General features: G+C 32.8%; 2 protein-coding genes across 2 annotated transcripts; one reads left to right on the top strand and one right to left on the bottom strand.

The window, feature by feature from the left end:
• Nucleotides 1-3,804: 3,804 nt before the first annotated feature.
• Nucleotides 3,805-14,270, top strand: LOC111413810 (serine/threonine-protein kinase meng-po-like). Its single transcript, XM_023044918.2, has 5 exons — nucleotides 3,805-4,031; nucleotides 7,575-7,654; nucleotides 8,294-8,555; nucleotides 8,967-9,249; nucleotides 13,069-14,270. Exons 2-5 carry the CDS (start codon nucleotides 7,586-7,588, stop codon nucleotides 14,174-14,176), a joined length of 1,722 nt encoding a protein of 573 aa, XP_022900686.1. The 5' UTR covers nucleotides 3,805-4,031; nucleotides 7,575-7,585; the 3' UTR covers nucleotides 14,177-14,270.
• A 2,070-nt stretch (nucleotides 14,271-16,340) lies between these two features.
• LOC111413812 (trypsin-4-like) lies at nucleotides 16,341-20,078 on the bottom strand. Its single transcript, XM_023044920.2, has 4 exons — nucleotides 19,761-20,078; nucleotides 17,223-17,376; nucleotides 16,753-17,149; nucleotides 16,341-16,618 (listed from the first exon to the last, which is right to left on the bottom strand). The coding sequence occupies exons 1-4, from the start codon at nucleotides 19,831-19,833 to the stop codon at nucleotides 16,436-16,438; spliced, it is 807 nt and encodes a 268-aa protein (XP_022900688.2). The 5' UTR covers nucleotides 19,834-20,078; the 3' UTR covers nucleotides 16,341-16,435.
• Nucleotides 20,079-21,938: the final 1,860 nt, after the last annotated feature.

Raw genomic sequence — 21,938 nt, 5'->3', positions numbered from 1 at the left:
CCAGAGAAAGATGAGGCGAGATAGTAAGGGAGGCCAAAATTCACATAGGATTGTAGAAGCCAAATGAAGATGTATAGTAGATTAGTTTACAGTATGCGATTTATAGGTAAAGGGAAGCTTGAAGTTAAAAACGTTTAAGGTGTTGTAGACCTATATCATAAAGTTTCTTGAGGCGATGGAAGAGGAACTCGAGTAAACTTAGAATAAAACTCTAAACAGTCTAACCCAAAGGACTCTGCCATCGCAATTTATGGCTTCTGCAAAAAGCTTGGCCATATGTCACTAAAAGAAATTCTTCTAGTGTCCTCTTTAATGCCAGGCAAAATTGTCTATGTTGGTGTTTTGTACAAGTACTATCCTTGTGAAAGAAAATCCGATGGAACTAGGGCTTATTATGGAAAAGGTTGTTTTTTCTGGAACAAATGATTTGAAGACACTTATTTTCAGTACAAGGTCAATCCAAAGGTCTACTAAAACGAATATGATGACAAGCCTTTTGGTGAAAAAATAGACGTAAAAAGGTTGAGTGTGTTTGTCATATTCAAACCTTATGAAAAAATCCAAAAAGCTACCAGATGGCAGATACAATTGCAAAATTATTATGGATTGCAATCAAGAAAAACACAGGTTCTGTAGAAAAAATATGGACTGCCAAGTTTCCTGTATTTTTATCAGATACAGTACCATCACATGAACTTTGTTCAAAGCTTCATCTTTTAGATAAAGATAGTACAAAGTAGTGGTGGAACGAACGGATAAACGGCAACTATCCGGCCATTTTTTAAATCCGGCCCGATACCGGATAGTTACCAAATATCCGGCTTTGGCCGGATATTAAAAGCCTATTACTTAGTACTCCACCATTCACTGGAATTAGTATCTCTTTTAGGTGTTGAACACTGCAGATAATAATCAAATTCAACCCCAATAGGACTTTTTCCATTTAATACAACTTTATTTATATCAGGTTTGTCATTAGCAACCTCATTGTTACAATCCCAATACGATATATAAAATCTCTTGTTGAAGTTTCATCTAGTTTTCTTCTTTTCGCTTGTAATTCATCATCACATTCATTACTAACAGAACTGTCGCTGTTATCACTTTCTAGTATTAGTTAAAGTATCCTCTTTTTAATGCAAAAAGCCGTTTTGAAAAATCACTTTCAGTTCTTGAGAAATAAATTTTTGAAATGATCGACAATTTTTTCGAATTTTGCAATTTTCGCCAATTAAGTTTTAAAAATTCTTATAAAATCTAGTTCCTGGAATATGAGTATGAAAATCTCCCAAAGTGTTAATAAAATTGTCTTCTTTCCAATGAACCAACCCGTTTTGAAAAATAACTTTTAGTTTTTGAGAAAACAATATTTGAAGCTTTGATAAAATTTTCGATGTTGCAATTATCATCGATAACTTGCAAAATTCGCTATAAAATTAATTTCTTGAAGGATCCTTGTGGAAATACCACCAATTATTAATTAAAGTATCTTCTTTTTAATACAACAAGCCGTTTTGAAAAATCGCTTTTAGTTTTTGAGAAATAATTTTTTGAAATTATCGATAAGTTTTTCGAATTTTGCAATTTTCGCCGATTAACTTTTAAAAATTCGTATAAAATCCAGTTCCTGGCATATAAGTATGAAAAGTTTCCAAAGTGTTAATAAAAGTGTCCTCTTTCCAATGAACCAACCGGTTTTGAAAAATAACTTTTAGTTTTTGAGAAAACAATATTTGAAGCTTTGATAAAATTTTCGATGTTGCAATTTTCATCGATAACTTGCAAAATTCGCTATAAAATTCATTTCTTGAAGGATCCTTGTGGAAATATCACCAATTATTAATTAAAGTATCTTCTTTTTAATACAACAAGCCGTTTTGAAAAATCTCTTTTAGTTTTTGAGAAATAATTTTTTTAAATTATCGACAATTTTTTCGAATTTTGCAATTTTCGCCGATTAAGTTTTAAAAATTCGTATAAAATCCAGTTCTTGGAATATGAGTATGAAAATCTCCCAAAGTGTTAATTAAAGTGTCTTCTTTCCAATGAACCCACCCGTTTTGAAAAATAACTTTTAGTTTTTGAGAAAACAATATTTGAAGCTTTGATAAATTTTTGATGTTGCAATTTTCATCGATAACTTGCAAAATTCGCTATAAAATTAATTTCTTAAAAGATCCTTGTGGAAATATCACCAATTATTAATTATAGTGTCCTCTTTTTAATGCAACAAGCCGTTTTGAAAAATCGCTTTTAGATTTTGAGAAATAATTTTTTGAATTATCGACAATTTTTTGTAATTTTGCAATTTTCGCCGATTAAGTTTTAAAAATTCGTATAAAATCCAGTTCTTGGAATATGAGTATGAAAATCTCCCAAAGTGTTAATTAAAGTGTCTTCTTTCCAATGAACCAACCCGTTTTGAAAAATAACTTTTAGTTTTTGAGAAAACAATATTTGAAGCTTTGATAAATTTTTGATGTTGCAATTTTCATCGATAACTTGCAAAATTCGCTATAAAATTAATTTCTTAAAAGATTCTTGTGGAAATATCACCAATTATTAATTATAGTGTCCTCTTTTGAATGCAACAAGCCGTTTTGAAAAATCGCTTTTAGATTTTGAGAAATAATTTTTTGAATTATCGACAATTTTTTCTAATTTTGCAATTTTCGCCGATTAAGTTTTAAAAATTCGTATAAAATCCAGTTCTTGGAATATGAGTATGAAAATCTCCCAAAGTGTTAATTAAAGTGTCTTCTTTCCAATGAACCAACCCGTTTTGAAAAATAACTTTTAGTTTTTGAGAAAACAATATTTGAAGCTTTGATAAATTTTTGATGTTGCAATTTTCATCGATAACTTGCAAAATTCGCTATAAAATTAATTTCTTGAAGGATTCTTGTGGAAATATCACCAATTATTAATTAAAGTATTCTCTTTTTAGAGTTGCTTCAATCAGCATCAAAAAATTTTACATATCTTATCAGCTTTCTTATTAATTTCATTTTTATTCAAATATCGCAATAATGTGGCCGATCTTCACGAATTTTTCTAAACCAGAGTTGCTGGAAAATGATTGCAAGCTGAACTTAAAAGGGCAATGAGTCTTGCAATAATGTAGGTTGAGAATATATTCTAAAAAAGTTTTGTTAGATTTCCTACTCTAAATTTGATGAAGCTCTTATGAACCTGTAACTCATTGCAACGATGGACACATAAAACCCAAAAAATTGCAACAAACTTTTTTTATATACAAAGTATTAATTCTTTTCCATTTATAATTATCTAGTAGAATAAACTGTACACAATTCTTCGACCTAAACATATTAAGAATTTTATTCATTAGTTCCTATTTTTAATAAACTAAACAAAAAATTCTCATCCGCATATTTTTAGGTCAGTAGTTTTTGACTTTTACGCAACCCTGTCGCAACAATAAGTTCACGACGAACTCGTCCGAGCCAAATGTTTCATAATCTAAAGAAATAAATACTTTTAATCAAGTTCCGTCTCCCTTAAACTGTATTTGTTTTATTTTAATCGTTCTCATTTTTCATCATTCAACTTAAATGAATATAAATTCTTTGAAATTACTAATAAAATCTATTTTTCACCATTTATTTTTTACTTTTTTAAAAAGAAAAAATGTATATTGTTTTAATTGGATTAGTTTTATAAGAGTGAACGTGATCGTTCAAAAATATCCATAAGTTCCATCGTCCCAGATAAATCCTAATGTCAGTATTTCTGACCGGATGACGTAGCGGGCAGTCGTGTGTTCGCCTGTAACATCGAAGCTGAAACAGTCCTGGGTTTTCAGCCGGCTTTCAGATGCACCGCGACATGAACCAATTCGTTTTCGTCCCGATATAGCTCCGACTCGTTGTTGTGAGTTTAATCCGTAGTTTTTTTAGTTTTTTCTCGCTTATTAGTGGAAAATGTGAACGAAGAAAAAACTTATTGTTTTAAAACTTTTTTTTAAACAACTTTTAATTGGACTTCTTCAGTTTCATTAAGAATTTTCTAAGGTAAGAAGGACGAAGAGCACGTTTCGCCTATTGTTAGAACCGGCAATGTATAAATACGACGAGGTCCGGATGTCGCAATAGAATTAAGGAAATTTTTTGACTATTATTGGTACTACTAGTTTTATTGCATAGTTGCTTTGTTAAGTTGAAATTTTAAATTAAATTGGGTATTATTGTTAAAATGTGGTGTTTTTGTGTTGTGTTTGGAAATATTCGAATTTATATGTCGTTAATTTTAAGTTTTGTACTTTTATTCAATTTTTTAAAGTTTAATTCATAATAATTAATTAATTTCTTTATGATCGTTTTTAAACTTTTACAACTGTTGTAATAAAGAACAGTTTAAACAATTTTTCCATGTTGTTTAAAATATCAACCTTATCATATTGTAACTTTTTAAAATAAAATCTATTCATTGTTTAATTTGACCAAGATTAAAGCAACGTTTTAGAATAAAATAGGAAATGTTTAAAATCTGTTTAAAAAAATCAATAAAATCTTTGCCAATAACCTTCTGGTATATTATTAAATATATTACTAGAAGTTTTAACTTGTTAATGCGTGTCAAAAACAGTTTAACGGCCAGTTCAACGTCATTACTTAACTAATAAAAATTTTCAACCGCTAACAAGACACTTTGAGTTATGGTAGTCCTTGCATTACTTGATTTATTACATTAAGTTTATAGTTTCCGTAAATTTTCTTTAAAAAAACAAATACTAATTAAAGAACAAAATTACACTTTCCAATAAAAATTGTCTTGGTGTCGAAAAAATAGTGTACTAATTATAGAAGCTTGTATTAAAAGTAGTGTTTAAGATACCACGATTTAAAATAAATCAAAAATTGATGTGATATAGGTACAAAATTTAAAAACAGATATCTTCGCATCTCTATCATTGGCCTTTTTTTTCTTGCGTGTTATATCTTTCCCTTGAAACTTTGTCTTAATCTTATCATCTGCAAATCCAAGATTCTTCACAACTTTCTTACCTTTAGTGGAACTTACAGTTTTTTCACTCCCTTTCATGTGCTTCTTATTTTACTTTCTGTCGTTTTTTTTCTAAAATATCTTTCATAGCACACTACTGGTTATTGAGCTGAGTGTTTTTTTCTGCGAGTTTGTTTACTTTTCAGTTGTGATAGTTTGGGAACATTAACAATATCTTCAAGTGGGATTGAGTTATCCAACAAGTGATCAGTCAGGCGTCACTGTTACGCCACTTTGCAAATTTCTAATAGAATTTTCAGGTAGTGATGTCGTTACGAAATGTTCATCAAATTTGGTTGTATCTATTGGCAAAATACCAGCTGCCCGAAAGCCATTTGCTGCTATCCCTATATTATTGATACGATTGAAAGCTTTCGTGAAAAGTTCGACCACTTCATACTGTGTAATTTTTCGGCATATATTTGAAGCCATGTACAAGTCGCACTCTTTGTTGTATGAAGTCTTGCGAGGTCCAAAAAGTGTTAAGTGTAGTGATTGCATACGATGCGATGTGTGCGGTGGAAGGGACTATATTATTCCATTTTGGTGACAAAGCAGATAGCAAGCACGACTAACATGATTTTCATGATTTTTCAGAATAAGTAGAATTGGCTCTGCAACAGTTGGCTTAGCATAGGAGATGAAGTGGTGTAATCAATTTACGAATAGGTTCTCGTTGATCCAACCCAAATCGCGAACAGCTGCTATCATATTAGCATTGCCTCCACACAATAACTGGGCATTCATACCCTTCCTCTTAAAAATACAAAACGGAGCAATATATTTTCGTAAAGCACTAAATGCGCAAACGACTGTTGTTATCGTGTCTTTTTCACCACACTTTCGGTGCAAAAATTCTTGAATTTCATTGGACATTAGATATGTCCGTCTCATCAACACTATAAATACGGTTAGCATCAAAGTGGTGTTTTGTTGCAAACCTTTTCATGCCATTTGGGATGTTTTGTCAAAATTGTGCTTCAAATTATTTATTTCGACAAATTTGAAAGCTATTTTCTGCATCATTTCTATGGTTAAACCATAAAATAGCTTACTGCATTTTATGATATGTTCTTCTAATTGCTTTTTTTTTAAATATAGCCTTCCTTAAAGTTTTTGGTTGCTTTATAACTTCTTTCTTCTTTTGGTTTTGTCATAGGCAGAACGATAATATTAAGACTCTATTACATTGTTTTTTAATAGAAGAAAAAATGAATATGAAATACAATATCCGATAAATGTCGTTCTTCCAAGCTGAGGCAGTGCTGCAGACGGTAAAGTTCCTCATCACATCTAGTACGGCTTCTTTTCAATCTAGAAAAATGTGTGGTATGTCACGATGCAGTTCAGGTGCCTTCATAGAAAGAAATCACAATGAGTGAAATCGGACGAGCGTGATTACCATGGAATATATGTTTTACGGATTCCGTTTCAGCATCAACGTTTGGGGTGGAATATTTAACAACAATTTACTAGGTTTACATGTACTTGATGGACGTGTGAACGCTGTAAATTACAGATTTTTTTGGACAATACACTTTTTGGTTTACTTGAAGATATACCTCTTAATTTAATTCAAAATATGTGGTACTAGCACGATGGTGCCCCACCTCATCGCGGAAGAGTAGTTGTCACGTGGTTAAACCAATATTTTCCAAACAAGTGGATTGGTAATAATGGTCCATTTGCGTAGTCACCTAGATCCCCCGACCTTAATCCATTGGATTTCTACTTATGGGGTCATATGAAACAAATTCTGTATCAAGTAGAAATTAACACACGAGAACAGTTATTAAACAGAATACAAATGGCTGCTACTGAAATAAGAAATTAACCAGACATTTGAATTCGGCTGAAGAACTCTTTAATTGGTCGTTGTGAAGCATGTATTCTAGCAGAAGGAGGCTATTTTGAACAATATTTGTATTTGTTGTTTTAATTATGATATAAAAATTAAAACTTTAAAGTGTTATAATTTCATAAATAATTGAAATAGGACATATGTTCATTAACATTTTTTTTTGGTAATTGGATTAGCTATCATATGTCAAAGTTTGATGGTGAGCTAATAAATCACACTGTATAGATAAGATAATTTTGACAAATACCACATAGTGCCTTATATTTATTTTTTAAACCTTTACAAGTGTAAACTGTAATTTCAAGTATTCCACACTGTTTGGTTTACTCCCACACGTTCCTATTTTACACTCTACTATCGATCGCACAGCTATCAATCAGCCTCGGCAATCAACTATTCACATAATTCTAACGTAAGATACTCCAATCACACAACACAGCATAAAATGTAACCTCCCACTCTGGCCTTTATTTTGTTTACTAACATTAAATTTCGTTACATCAAAACGTAAAGAATGATTAATTACGTTAAAAGCATTTAAAAAATTAAATTAAATTAATAATTATTATTGCTATGCAAAAATATCAAAAAGTAGATCTTACATTTCCGGTACAAAGATATATTTTTGTTATTTTTCTTTGTTATTTATTTTAATTTAAAAACAAATAATTTTTGAATGTTTTATTTTCAGATTAACAAGATATGGGAAGCTTATCAAAAATAGCTATTGGTGGCAGTATACATCGAATACGAGAGTTTGAACTTGAAAAGGTGATTTTTAGAACATAAATACTTAGGTCTATTTAAGAAATTCTAAGATATTAACGTGTTGATATTTTTTATTATAATCTGCGGGTATGTATAACGTCTAGCCAGGAAAACTTACGATTTGATTTGGCGCTAAGCCAGTATATCGAAGTGGTAATAAACCGTTTGTGTAGACTGTAGTGAATAAATGAACGTTATTTTCAAATTGAAAATATTTTTATTTCATGCGAAATTACACGTTTTCCAGATAACCTCACATCAAATCTACTAAAGACGAATTATTTAATAATAAACGAAACAAAGTGTATTGTTTTGTTTCAATAAATTATTTGGCCTGGTGTTTTTAATTTTTTATTTGATTGGAACGCTTAAGATATTTACATACTTTCTTCAATAGGTGCTCAACCGAAATACAATTGTCTTTAATGTTTGCCAAAGAATTTTTTTGTCTCTTTCGAGTATTTTTAGAGGCGCGATTAAGATATTCGCTTTGACTGGTTGCCAAACTAATTGCAAAAAGTAAATTTCGAGTTACGATGAAAAATTTTCACGATTTGTTCCGATCGTTTTATGTGATTCGTTGTTTATAACACCAAATTATAAAAATAAACATTTCAAATTCGACAAGCATAATATTTACAGGTGAGTTTGGCAGACGAGTTCGACATACTACAAATCGTCGGGGAAGGTTGGTTTGGAAAAATATTGTTGGTTGAACACAAAGCGACTGATACAGAAATGGTACTGAAAGCCCTTCCGAAACCTTATACAGCTATAAAAGACTTTTACAGAGAGTTTCATTATGGATTGCATCTGGCAGCACACAAAAATATTATCACCACGTACGATGTAGCTTTTGAAACTGCAGGATTTTATGTATTTTCGCAAGAGTATGCTCCGTTGGGTGAGTTTGAATCCTTTGTATGTATATAATTTTCAGTACCCTTGAATGTTAATTTTAGATTATTTGTATTTATAGTTTACAGTGAGACAAAGATTAATGTTTCAGATTTAGCTCAATTTGGATAAATCCCAGACATTTCTAAAATGACACTTATTTGGGAAATTTTATTCGCAGTTAATAAATATAATTAGATACAATAGAACTATCAATAGAAAATTGTTTTGTATGAGAAAATACAACAATTTAAACTTGAAATTTCACTACAACACTTAGGAAAATAAATAACAAGTGGTCTATTTTTACTTAGTTGAGTGCTGCCAAACATTTTCCACAATTTGAACGATAAACTTTATTTAACCTTGATTGCGTCGAAAATATTCGCTTACCAATTAATTTTGAATTAATTTTCAGGTGATTTAACGTCGAATGTCTCTGAAACTGGGATTGGGGAGCTTCATACGAAAAGGGTGGCAAAGCAATTGGCTGCTGCTTTGGATCATTTGCACAGCAGAGATTTAGTGCATCGTGATGTGAAACTTGACAATATTTTAGTGTTTAAATCGGATTTTTCGCGTATTAAACTGTGCGATTTCGGGGAAACTCGTCGTGTTGGGGCTTTAGTGTTAAGAAGAAATGAATGGTTACCTTATGCTCCTCCTGAAGTATTACAAGTAGCAACAGACGGCAATTATATGTATGTTTTATTTCATATACAGGGCCAGATTAACCACGATGCACCTAATAACTAATTTGAGTTTAGAAACATAATAGTATTTGAACAATTATGAAAGTTTTTGAAAGTATTGAGCGAAGTTGCAGTCGATACGAATAAACCGCATCAATCGAACAGAACAGTTTTGAGCATATTTTCTCTCTGAACCGTGTATCTGTCCCAGATGACCTTATTGTAGTAAACCGCGTTCAATGGGTTCAAAAATTCAAACGGTTCTGAACATAATCTGTGACCTCAAAATAATCCCTAAATTGTTCAATTTTTGCAATCAATATTGTGTTGATGCATGGTAACTTGGCACATAGTAACTAACAGTAACAATATTATTAAACCCACTCTATCGGACTGTAGGAATTCTTGAAAGAGTACCATACTAGGTAGGCGATCCGTGTATTACAGAATAACACCTTTAACGGGATAAATTAATTTAATCTCAAATAAAATCTTCAAATGCTTATAGGCCTACCTCTCCGGGAGAACCAATTATGACTTTTACGATGGATATGTGCTTGAGATGTGTAGGTATTACTATCTCTAAACAGTTGCAAAATTCGAACTTAAGGCTACTTCTTTTAATGATTTTCATTAATGATTTGATTACGTTGCTGGGTTCACTCGCATATGCATGGAAAATTATGCACATGTACAATAATAAATTCATGTTCTCGTCAAAACAACCTATGATTTTTATTTTATCGTAATTTCCGATGAGGATAGGTACTATGAAGAAGTACGGCAATTGTCGACAACTGTTTTGTAATCTTTCCTGTGAATTGGTGCCATACAACTGATCTTAGATCTGTTCTGAATGCGGAAGTTTAATTAACTTATTAATAATTAGACTCAAAGATTTCCCTAATACAAATCTACAGTTGTTAGTTGTTGAAATCTCGGTATTAAGAGGATCTTATTCATTAGAATATTTATCGCATACCACATCATATCCAAATATTTACTCAAGGTGTTAGGGACATCATATGCTGCAAATCGGGAAACTGTGCCAATTCATATAAACGGCGAGAAGACGTCGTGACAACTCCAGAACAACTCAAATAGTGCAATTTCACTAACCAGCAAGGTTATCAAGTCCTCAATAATACTTTTTGTTTATATCTAGCATTAGGATAATTTTGTAGTTATATTTGTGTTATTAAAATGTTATCCCATTCTTCTATAGCTTTAATAGGCCTCGATGTGTTAGAAGAAACTTTAAACGGACGAGGACTACTTATTTTTATCCTTATAGCATCAAACTTACTTAGCGTGCGCAGGTTTATTTCAGGTACATTATTGGTAAAATTTAGATATAATAATAGAGACGGGACTCACAACCCAATTACGACTGTGAGTGGTACCATTAATCCCAATTGCATCTTTCCCCTTTACCAAACCAAAAACCGTTCAATGTTCATCTTACGTCTATACGATCTACAATCCAATGGAGATAATCGCTAAGCAATTGTAATTTCATACTGTGTAAGCTAACTCCTCAAAAATCGGAGAATCCATGTTTACTCTCTGATCAGTGCGGACTCACACGTGTAGGGTTGGATTGCGTTTAAGGCGGTCCGACTGTCGGTGAAAATGTTTATGGATGCACCTTCATCTTGGTTCAAAACGGCGCAGAAGTTTATAGCAAGAACTTCTGCTTGAAAAATGATTATGTCCGAGCTGTGGGGCACTTTAATGCTGCTATTCGGTTCACTAATGCCCATACCTACTCCGGATCCAACTGTCTTTAAAGCATCGGTATACCAGGCAAGGCTTCTCTTTTAAGTTGAGGCTCAGCCTTCGTCCAATCATTTCTGCTTCTAAATATGACCTTATACGGTTGGTCGAAATTGTATACTGTCGGTATAAGCTCCGTTCTAATTTCAATCAAATGGTTTAGGTATGGGTCCTTGCGGAGTTTGAGATGTCCTCTGAGGTTACCCTGCATCAACTTGAGCGAAGAGCATTTTTTCAGTGATAAAGCACTTAAAACTGCTTCTTTTGTATGTATAAATGAAATGGTGTGAGACCGGGTAGAGCTTCAAGAGCAGCCGTCGGACAAGATCTCATTGCACCCGTTGTACATTGTATTAAGACATGCTAATCGCTGGATTTGTGCCAGCTGTCTTATAATTTGTTTTTGGCCACCAAACCAGTGAGGCATAGGCGACCATGGGTCTGATTCAGGCAAACCACGAAATGAATAAGAATCCTAGCTTTTGAGTCTTGGCTCAAACTCTCACGAAAAATAGCCAATTTGTCGTCTTCGATTATTCTTCAAGTAATGATTAAAATTGCGTTGGTCAAGGCAAGGTTTGTAAAGCGTATGGTACAATACGCTTTACAAACCTTGGGTCAAGGTAGCTGTCATAAAGTTGTGTATCGTTTGCATACATATGTACTTGGTAGAACCTGACGCTAGCATAGAAATTAAAGGAGTAAATAAAGTATAACATGGAATAGAAAATCAACTACTAAAAGCTTGAATTTATGAAGATTGAAAATAATTGATCGCATCGTTTCTGCTCGATTAAATTTTGAATAGGGGTATTTGGAATTTAGAAGTTATTTGAAAAATTCAATAGAAATCTTTTGGTAACCTTCTGAGAATAGATATTTTTTAACTAAGAAACATAGCTCATATCGCTCATTGTACACTTGACTCAGGTGATTCTAATTCTAAACATTGGATCTTATGTTCAACTTTTCTTCGTTACCAAGCCTGCCAAACAAGTTGTCTTATTCTTCAAAGGACAAAAAAACTTGTTTATGTTGAGGAATCATTTTCAAGTCTACATCTCAACTAAATGCTACATAATTTTTTTCTTGTTTTTGTGTATTCTTATTTGTTTGATGGCTTATTACGACAATCGTTCACAAAGTGTCCAGGTTTTAGCAATTATTGTAAAAGATCCAATTTTTTGTCTAGTATATCTGCTGATTTGTATTATCAATTAACTTTGACAACAGATTTATTAATGTTGTATACTTTGCAGAAACAACCAAGTTTGTCTACACTGACCGTACTTCAATGGTAGAGTACTGAAAATCTTAGTAAATATAGCAGTTATTCTTATGTTTTCTCCGTTTTCATTTAATTCTTCTAGGAACATTTTTTGCTTTTCCTATTAGCACATATCACTAAGTCATTCGTTAACATTTTGTAGTGATAAAATCTCTCGTGCATAATAATCTTGCCTTTTTCAGATTTATCTGCAGATATTATACCCAATTATTATTGACTTTTACTGCAGTCTCACAGTTCTCCACCAAACTTCTCGGCATTAAATTTAAGACAGACATCATAATAAACATTGTTGGCAGACATTCCTTTCTCCATTCAAGTAACATTTTATCGAAGATTGGTTACACAACCTTATTTTTTCGTTTTGATGCAGATTCCCATCCTAACACGAGTTAGGATTCTCGTCGCATTCTCATAAAATATTTAATATATTTTAATAACCATTAATATTAATATTTTTAGGTAAAAGTATTAAGTGTTTGTATGTAGGTCTAATCTGGCCCTGTTGGTATTATTTAAAGAATTCGGAATTCCAACACATTTTAATATTACGTACTTTCTAAATCCTTTTTAAAACCTTTTACAAATTAAACTACAACGAGTTATTTTTAGTTGTTTTCTTATACCCAATAAGAATTTATCGCAGTTCTAAATTAAGTCTCAAGTAGTATTCACATAAACAATCATTTAAAACACCGATTACTCTATGTTTTCGTTCATTTTCTCCCATCACATCGTTATCTAATTGTTGTTACTTTTTTTAGGGCTTCAACTTCTCATGATGTTTGGCAGTTTGCCATTGTAATTTTCGTATGTTTAACCGGTTGTCTTCCATGGCAAAAAGCTGCGAGTGACGATCCAAGATATTGTCGTTATCTTTCGTGGCAAGCCACAACGATACCATTAAAGAAACAACCGAAGCTATTCAAATTGGTTTCGTCGAAAGCCCAAAAATTATTTAAAAAATATTTAGAACCTAAACCTGAAAAAAGACCTCTAGGATTAGCTGAGATTCATAGATTTATGGATGATCGGTGGATGTCTAAAGTAGGAATGGAGAAAAATAATGAGGTTGCTATGGAAGAGGAAGGTTTATGTCCATCGATGTATAGTTTTCATAGTAGTCCCGAAGAAAAGAATAAATTACTGTTTTCCTTGACTCAATATGGACTGGAAACAACTGTGGATCGATCTGCAAAAAAAGATAGGATAAGGGCGTGGATTCAAACGAGTGTTATTGAAGAAGAAGATGAGGTTGAACATGAAGAAATAACTGAAGAAGATATGAGGATTATTGATAATCAAGCGGGACCAATAGGTGAAAGAATAAAAGAAAGGGGACCGATTTCGAATAATATGACAAGTGGGGAAAAGAAACAAAGACGGGCTTCTACAATAAGTGTTAAAGCACCAACAGTTTATACACCACCCATTGATCCACGAATTCCTTTAGAAAAACAAATGGAAAGAAAAAAAGTACATTTTAATAAGAACCCTGAGGACTCTTCCGGCATAGGTTCTATGACTTCTTTAGCTAATGGTAACATGAACCAACTCCAATCAATAATCAAACCAGCGCAAATTGAACAACTAAATGAAATGCAAAATCAAACGAAAGAAATGGGAATTTCCCACAAAATAAATGTTCAAGTTCCACAATCTAATACTTATTCTATACCAGTAAGTCCACCATCGCCACCTAGAGGTGCTGCACAACCTGGTACTAGCCAAAACATAAATGGCAATTTTTCTATTACCAGGAATTCACCTAGTATGAAAAAAATAGTAGTTAGGGATGAACAAAAATATTCGATATTTGGTAGTAAGAGTTCTTCTAGTAATTCCACTGCTAATTCAACAAATCGTTTATGATAAAAACTTATATTGTTAGTTAGAATTTTTGATGTTAAAATGTGAAAGGAAAGTGTTAAAAAAGAAACTTTTAATAAAATAAAGATTTATTTTATGTCCATCCTCTATTCAGAAATAATTATTTAACTTGAAATTTTTATTCCAATTATTATAAATAAAAATTAAAATTAAATAATTATTTTTGAATGAAGGAAAACTTATGTTTTATTTAACACGAACATCAAATTTGGACGCTGCCAAGCCAAAACAACATAAACGCCAAAATGGTCATTATTTACTTAGCTACATCGTTGAACAGGATCTTTTAAATCTGCATCCAACAATTAAATCGATATAATCGCAAACAAACTGCGATCGCTACATTATTGGTTTAAAGTTTGCCCAATTGAAAAAGTTTTTTTCGAAATTGCTATTAAAAGTTGACTTTTGTGGAATAGTTAGCAGAAACTACATTTTTTGTCTATATATAGACAAAAAAGTATAAAACATAAAAGTCTGTAGCTGTTTTAAACCGACACTCTGCTAAAAAGTAAAAATGAATTTGGGGAAAACGATGATAATTTAATAGAATGCTCAATAAAAAACCACTTAGAGTGCAATGCTTTTTGAGTTTAAGTTGGTAATATTAACGTTTGATAACCAAAACTTAATTTGAAATTAGGCATCATTTCAATTCTATTCAAATATTGATTGTTTAAAAGCACGTAATAGCGGTAAAAGTGGCAAAACTATAACATATGCGCTAAAACACGCGTATATGAATTACTTATTTACATTACTACTACTATTTTTGACTGATACTGTTTCTGACTGTTTTCACTTGATAAAAAAGTGTACTTTTCATTTTCATTGTCAATGCTACGGAGACAACCAAAAAATCATGTAGATAATTGCTACTTTTGCTTGATGAACATCGTTGGTATTAATGCAAGAAAACTAGCACAATACAAATATCATGATGTATTATCAGTGTTCAAGCCATTGCCAGGTTATCCAGGTGTAAGTTTAAGTGCCCAGCAAATTTTGACTACATCTCTATCAACCAGTGATAGTAGTGATCAACATGGCAGGAAACCATTTAATAACGCAAAGTAAACTAAGTGATTTCTTCAGTGAACTCTTCAGATTTCACAAAATTAGAGCTCGAGTGTCTCTCAGGATTCATTTCCTGCACACCCACCTTAATTTTTTTCCCTAAAAACTTAGGCAATTGGAGCGCCGAGCAAGAAGATCAGTTACATCAAGACATGGTTAAATATCTCAAAAACTAGAATCAATGTTAAAAGACGGATTGTAGATTCGGATTCAGCGTCTTAACTAACATAGAAATAACATTTGTTTGCTCAGGTCCAAAACCATGAAATAATAATAAGAATTGTTTCCAGTGGATTACAATACATAATTCACATAGAGATAATAATAACAACTCAGGTATATCCCAATTGTCTTTAACTCCTACCTCTTTCCCCAGCCTTCCTGGGCATCCTTATGTTCCCTCGCTGCCACTACCTCACCCATCCATCTCCTCCCCTCCGCTTTTTCTCTTAGCACCTGTCTCCAGGTCATCACCTCCTCTTTCAGCTTACCACACCCTACCAGCAAATGGTGGAAAGACTCCTAGGCCTTCTCACACAGTCTACACCCTCTCCAATATCTATTGGCCCTCTCTTCGTTACCACACCTAAATCTGTAATTCTCTTGCATTCCCACCAATTCACTTTTCAATCTAAAGAAGGTAACATCCCAGGAACCAGCGAAAGTTTGTACCGCGACATCTCTATGTCCAATACCCATCCACGAATTCAGACGGACAGCGTTCAATTCCCTACATCAACTATCACACCCCGAAATTAACGCCATGGCGTAGTAGGGCGCGTTTTTGATTCTTTTCTGCACTTGCCATGTTACTCGAAATCGGTCCTCTTTCTTTTATTCTATCGCCTATTGGTTTTGCTTGATTATCAATGAAATCGTGTTATTTTGGCAAGTACTAAGTCCTAGTAAAGTTTCCCGATTAAAATCTGAACCTACATTTATACAGGAAATGTAATCTATACATTATATTTATTTGTTATGTAATTTTAATTTTTAATGTAATTTTGTGTATTTTTTATTAATTTCTTAAAACATAATTGTTTTCATAAAGAAAGACTATAAAAAAATAGAATTCAAGAAAGATGGTTTATTTCTTTTTTCAAGAAACATGATATTTATTTCACGATATCAACAATAATAAAAATGGATTAGATTGCATTCTCTTTAAGATATGGTTTTGTCAATAAATTCTCGATTTTTGGAAATTGATGCGTAAACATTTGGATGTTGCGGACGAAAACATCCGTATCCCCAAGAACCTAAGCCAATTAATATCGGTTTGACAGACGTTACTCCAGCTGAATCTTTAGTGGTTTTCTCCATAACCAGCACCGTACCTGGTTCAATCTATAAGAAGAAGAGAAACACAGTTTTTTGTACTCCACAACAAGAATAATAATAACCACAACAATAGCAACAATAAGAACAACAAATAATAAAAAAGGAAAACCTTATCAAGGGGTTTTGGGGAAAAAACTTACGAGACAAGTATCTTCGCCACCGGTAATTCCGTCGGTTCCACCCCCTGCACATATCATATTTGGCGTGATGCCATTTAATCCGTACAAACGACGACATTCCTTTTCCGAAACGATAACTAATTCAGTAGAGCTTAAATTGTCATGGGTCGCACTATTCCAGCCTGTCGCGATGACGTCAGTCAACGGTTCCACATCCTCACCGGCAGCAAGCATGTCAATTGATTTGATCGTATTGGAAAAGACGAGGAACGATGCTAGTTTTAAAATGGCAATATCATAGTCAAGCGTTCTCGGACTATAATCGGGATTTATGTTGATTGAACTAACGGAAACTACTCGTCCATCGCGATTGTTTTCGGTCGAACCGACGCGAACACTCAACAGATCAAGAGATTTCCTACAAAAAAATTGATTCGTAACAAAATTATTAAATTTATCAACTATTGATATAAAAGCTATCATCAACTTACCGTACAATACATTGACCTGCAGTCAAAATGTATTGACTTGAAACGATTGCTCCGCTACAAATATGTCTTCCGCTATATTGTATGGACGCTTGATAAGGATGTTTATCAATTGTGGTAACAAACGAAACGAGACTTTCGAGACTTGGTGCAGAATCTTGTAATCGAATAAAATACGTATATATACAGTGTCCGCCAAAAAGTCAGCAACACCCGTTTCATTTCTGTTCCATTGCATCTACGTTTCTGAAATTTAGTTTATATAGTTTAGTTTATAAAGTATTTTCAAAATGGTGGCCACTTCCGGTCCCTCGGAAGTAGACCACAACTTCGTTATTTTAAATGGAATGCTATAGTTTTTATTGCACCTTTTAATTATATGCGAAAAATAAGTTGAGTTTGATAAAGGTTATTGGTACCTAGCGGTTCTCGTTTTCGTGTTATTTTAATTTTAAGTTTTTCTTGGCAATTTTCACCATACCTTTTAAAACTCCATATCTCAGTAAACGTTCATTCAAAAAAGCTCTAAATTGGCACGATTACTCTTCAAATGCTGTCAAATATATTGTCATTTGCTGTATCACAGTATCTTATACAGACTGGTCATAAAGTGAATTACCTTTTTTCCGCATTCAATGGCAAGAAAGTCGAAAATTTTAAATGGTACGTCCCATATTTTATTAGCTAAGCAGAAAGGGAGTTTGCCATTTATTAGGCCATGATATTTTGACAGTTTTTCGTTTAATTTATTTTTACAATTAACTTTGGTTGATAATCTTTTAGTTTACTATCTTTGATGTACCAAAAATAACAAATAGAAGAACAAATAAATGAAATAATGAAAACAAAAATTAGGTTTGGATAAAAAATTTAATTCTCTCTTAGGTAGGTTAAAAAATATGGGGCGTTCCATTTAAAATTCTCAGCTTTCTTGGCATTGAATATGGAGAAACGGTAATTCAATTTTTGACCACTCTGTATAAGATACTCTGATACAACAAATGACAATCTATTTGATATCATCTGAAGAATAATAGTACAAAAACTTAAAATCAAAATAACTCGAAAACGAAAAATGTCAACATATTTTTTCGCATACAATTAAAAGGTGTAAGAAAAACTATAGCATTCCATTTAAAATAACGAAGTTGAGGTCTACTTCCGGGGGACCGGAAGTAGTCACCATCTTGAAAATACCTTAGATCGAAAGATCGGTATGAGCCTCCCATATAAGCTAAATTTCAGAAACGTTGATGTAATGGAATAAAAATAAAACGGGCGGTGCTGACTTTTTGGAGGACACTGTATATCTGTACCTTAGGGGTAAAGGATCGTAACTACAGTTTTTATCAATATCGAGTTAATTATTATAAAACTTATTATAATAGTATTAAATAGTATAAACCTTTAAACCTTGTTTTCTAAAAAACCTAAAATAATGGAGATACAATCCTTTACCTCTAAGGTACAGATATGTACAGGGTGATTCACATAAGAACTGACACAGAGCAGGGACATGTAGTGGACAATAAATTACCATGATTTAACGTAAGTTACCTCTATACTAAGTTGTACACCTGAGGAGTTATAGGCCTTCAAAGTTGACTCTTACATTTTTTAAAAGTTCAATATCTTCGTAATACATTAAGCTAGAAAACCCAAATTTGGTATACGTTATGTGTGTACCAAGGGTATTAATTAGTAGCAAATTGAACTCAAGTGAGGCATTTCAAAGGGTTGATTAAGGGTAATGGTACCCTAAATTTTGACAGATTTTTTTAACCTTTTAACGGATTTAATACATTGCTACTTCATTTCATGATCAAAATTATTTGACAACAAGGTTTTATCAAGGTTTGTAAAGCGTATTGTACCAATACGCTTTACGAACCTTGGGTTTTATAACCTATTTGTAAAGTTTGACGTACAATTTCACAGCCGACTACTGAATTTTCGATGATTTTAAGTAGCATTAACGAAATACGTGTCTTTAGTTATTTAAGTTTTTTATGAAAACGACAATGATTTTTAAAAAATAATACGAGTAAAAAAAGTTGTAGAATTAAGTTCCACATGCAATGAGGTAATAATGTATTAAATTCACCAAAAGGTTAAAAAAATCTGTCAAAATTTAGGGGACCATCACCCTTAATCAACCCTTTGAAATGCCTCAATTGGTCTCAATTTGCTACCAATTAATACCTTCGGTACACTCATAACGTATACCAAATTTGGTTTTTCTAGCTTAATGTATTACGAAGATATTCAATGTTTTAAAAATTTAAGACCCAACTTTGAAGGCCTATAACTCTTCAGGGGTACAACTTAGTATAGAGATAAATTGCGTTAAATCATCTTAATTTATTGTCCTCTACATGTCCCTGCTCTGTGTCGGTTCTTATGTGAATCACCCCTGTATATAAGTTATATGTCCAAACAAAAGTTAAGTTAAATATAATATATTAAATTAAAATAAAATTAGTTTATGTATAGTGTATTAAATAGAAATAGAATTAAAAAAAAACGTCAAATATAACTTACTGTTAGATTGGGTATATACAACGTTCCATGTGATTGCATTAATCAACATGCCTAACAAAATCAAAGTCTTCATTTTTTTTTAGTCGATAGATAGGTTGGTTGGCTAACTAATAGCACTCACTGGTGATGTGAAAGATTATGTGAATTCTTCTTGAGATCCAAACTCTTTTAAAAGGATTCGTCGTGTTCAAGGTTATCATTGTTCGAGGTAAAGAAATTTAAAAAACCATCAATAGCGAAAAACAAGATAATTCAAATTCGAAAGAGAGCTGACCGCCCGTCTGACCTTTTGTTTATGTGTGTGGGTCGATTCGCACTGTGCTGCCGTTCACGGATCATTCTCGCTCCGATCAAATCTCGCTGTGTCTACACCAGTAGCGCCCAAACTTTTTTTGTACGCGGGCCACATTGGTTCCAGAGTTCCAGGTATATATATATTGCGCGGGACAAAATCCGTGCATAGGTAAACGGTACTCGGATAGGTTGAGCAACCCTGGTCTACATTACTAGTCTCACAATCAGTCTGTCTCGATCCATGGGATCCATGGTCGACATAGGACGTTGATAAAACTCGCCAAAAAATGGCATTTAATTTTTCAGTTGAAGAATTAGCGATAATAGCCATTGTTTTGGGTGAACAGGAGACAATTAAAAAAAGAATACAACGTAAAATGAAGAGAAGAAGAATGTGGTTACATCCCAGTTTATTAACGAGAAAAGAAGGCGAATATCATACTTTATATCAGTGGTGTCCATAACGTCGATCGCGATCGACGAGTCGACCGCGAAGCGGTTTTGAGTCGATCGCCAATAAAATCATGAATCTGAAATATCTATATCTGGGCCTCAGAGCAAAAAATAGAAATAACATCGAGTGTAAAACATTCATGCGCTACTCGATCAAAATGTTAGTTGTTTTTTGATGAGGAAAGATTTTTAAGAAAAACAAAATACTATCGTAAAAAGAATGCTTTTAGGATCTCAATAAAAAAAAATTTTGGCATTCCATTTAAAAAAAAAAGTTGACAGTCGCCATTTTGAAATAATTCGTCCAATTGAAAATATAATATCACCATCGTGTAGAGAATGTCCTAAAACATATTACTGCCAAATATTTTTAAAGTAGTACCCATAGTGTGGCTAAAAAAAAATAAGGCGCTTACTCTGAATCAGGCTGTATATAAAATATTTTTTGAAAGTGTGAAACAGTCAACTAGTCTTTTAAAATTTTCGCTAAACTTACCATACACACTTTTTTTCTCGAGAAAAAAACACTTATAGAAAAGTTGGCAACATAATTATAGTGTAATTATTTATTATTTATAATCAAATGTTATAAATAAATTGCACGCATAAATATTTAGAAGAAAAACGTAACGTCTCGTTGTACGACCGATAAAAGACTGCGGTTGAACAAAAGTGTATTCACACTGTCGGTATAAGTCATGACAGGTCTGATCTCGCTTCAGTCAAATATTCTTTTCGACGAACCGGCACCGGCACGATATCGGATCGGAATTAGAGCGATACGATATTGTGAGAATGTTTGACCGGACCAAGAACGGAACGAAATCGGAGTGAGATTGAACCGTGAACGGCATCACAGTGTGAATCGGGCCTTATGTATATATTTGTTTTTTGGGGTCAATTGCAAAGATTTGGGGTCAAATAACAAAAATTAAAATGCAATGTTTCGGACTTAGAATAATTTAGCTAGAATTCTTTATCTTATCTGATGGGGTCGCGAACGACTGCAAATTTCTGGGAACCAACTGTGTGGGAACCAAAATTATTAAATTTATCACTATTGATATAAAAATGTCAAATTTCGTTAAGTTTCTAAACTATTGATACAAAGGCAAATCATCAACTTACCGTTCAACACATTGAGCTGTAGTCAAAATGTATTGATTTGAAACGATTGCTTCGCTACGAATATGTCTTCCGCTATATTGTATGGACGCTTGATAAAGATGTTTGTCGATTGTTGAACCAACAAGCAAAACGATAAGTTTGACCAAAAAATTCTCGAGACTTGGTACAGCATCTTAATGTAATCGAATAAAATACATACATAACAGGGTGTATCTGAATGACTGCAACAAACTTTAAGGGGTGATTCTTTAGTGAATTTTAAGGGTACTTTGATATATGAACCATGGACGACTTCGGCTCCCC

Source organism: Onthophagus taurus, chromosome 1, assembly GCF_036711975.1.
Source record: "Onthophagus taurus isolate NC chromosome 1, IU_Otau_3.0, whole genome shotgun sequence".
Taxonomy (NCBI): domain Eukaryota; kingdom Metazoa; phylum Arthropoda; class Insecta; order Coleoptera; family Scarabaeidae; genus Onthophagus; species Onthophagus taurus.
The sequence above is the reverse complement of the archived record's forward strand: the minus strand, read 5'-3'. Positions and strand labels throughout refer to the sequence as shown.

Coding starts and splice junctions, on each gene's coding strand:
- LOC111413810 (XM_023044918.2), top strand. CDS start 7,586: ATGGGAAGCTTATCAAAAATAGCTATTGGTGGCAGTATACATCGAATA. Junction 7,655..8,293: donor GAGAGTTTGAACTTGAAAAG/GTGATTTTTAGA, acceptor TAATATTTACAG/GTGAGTTTGGCAGACGAGTT. Junction 8,556..8,966: donor GCAAGAGTATGCTCCGTTGG/GTGAGTTTGAAT, acceptor ATTAATTTTCAG/GTGATTTAACGTCGAATGTC.
- LOC111413812 (XM_023044920.2), bottom strand. CDS start 19,833: ATGAAGACTTTGATTTTGTTAGGCATGTTGATTAATGCAATCACATGG. Junction 17,150..17,222: donor GCAGGTCAATGTATTGTACG/GTAAGTTGATGA, acceptor ATTTTTTTGTAG/GAAATCTCTTGATCTGTTGA. Junction 16,619..16,752: donor GTGGCGAAGATACTTGTCTC/GTAAGTTTTTTC, acceptor TTCTTCTTATAG/ATTGAACCAGGTACGGTGCT.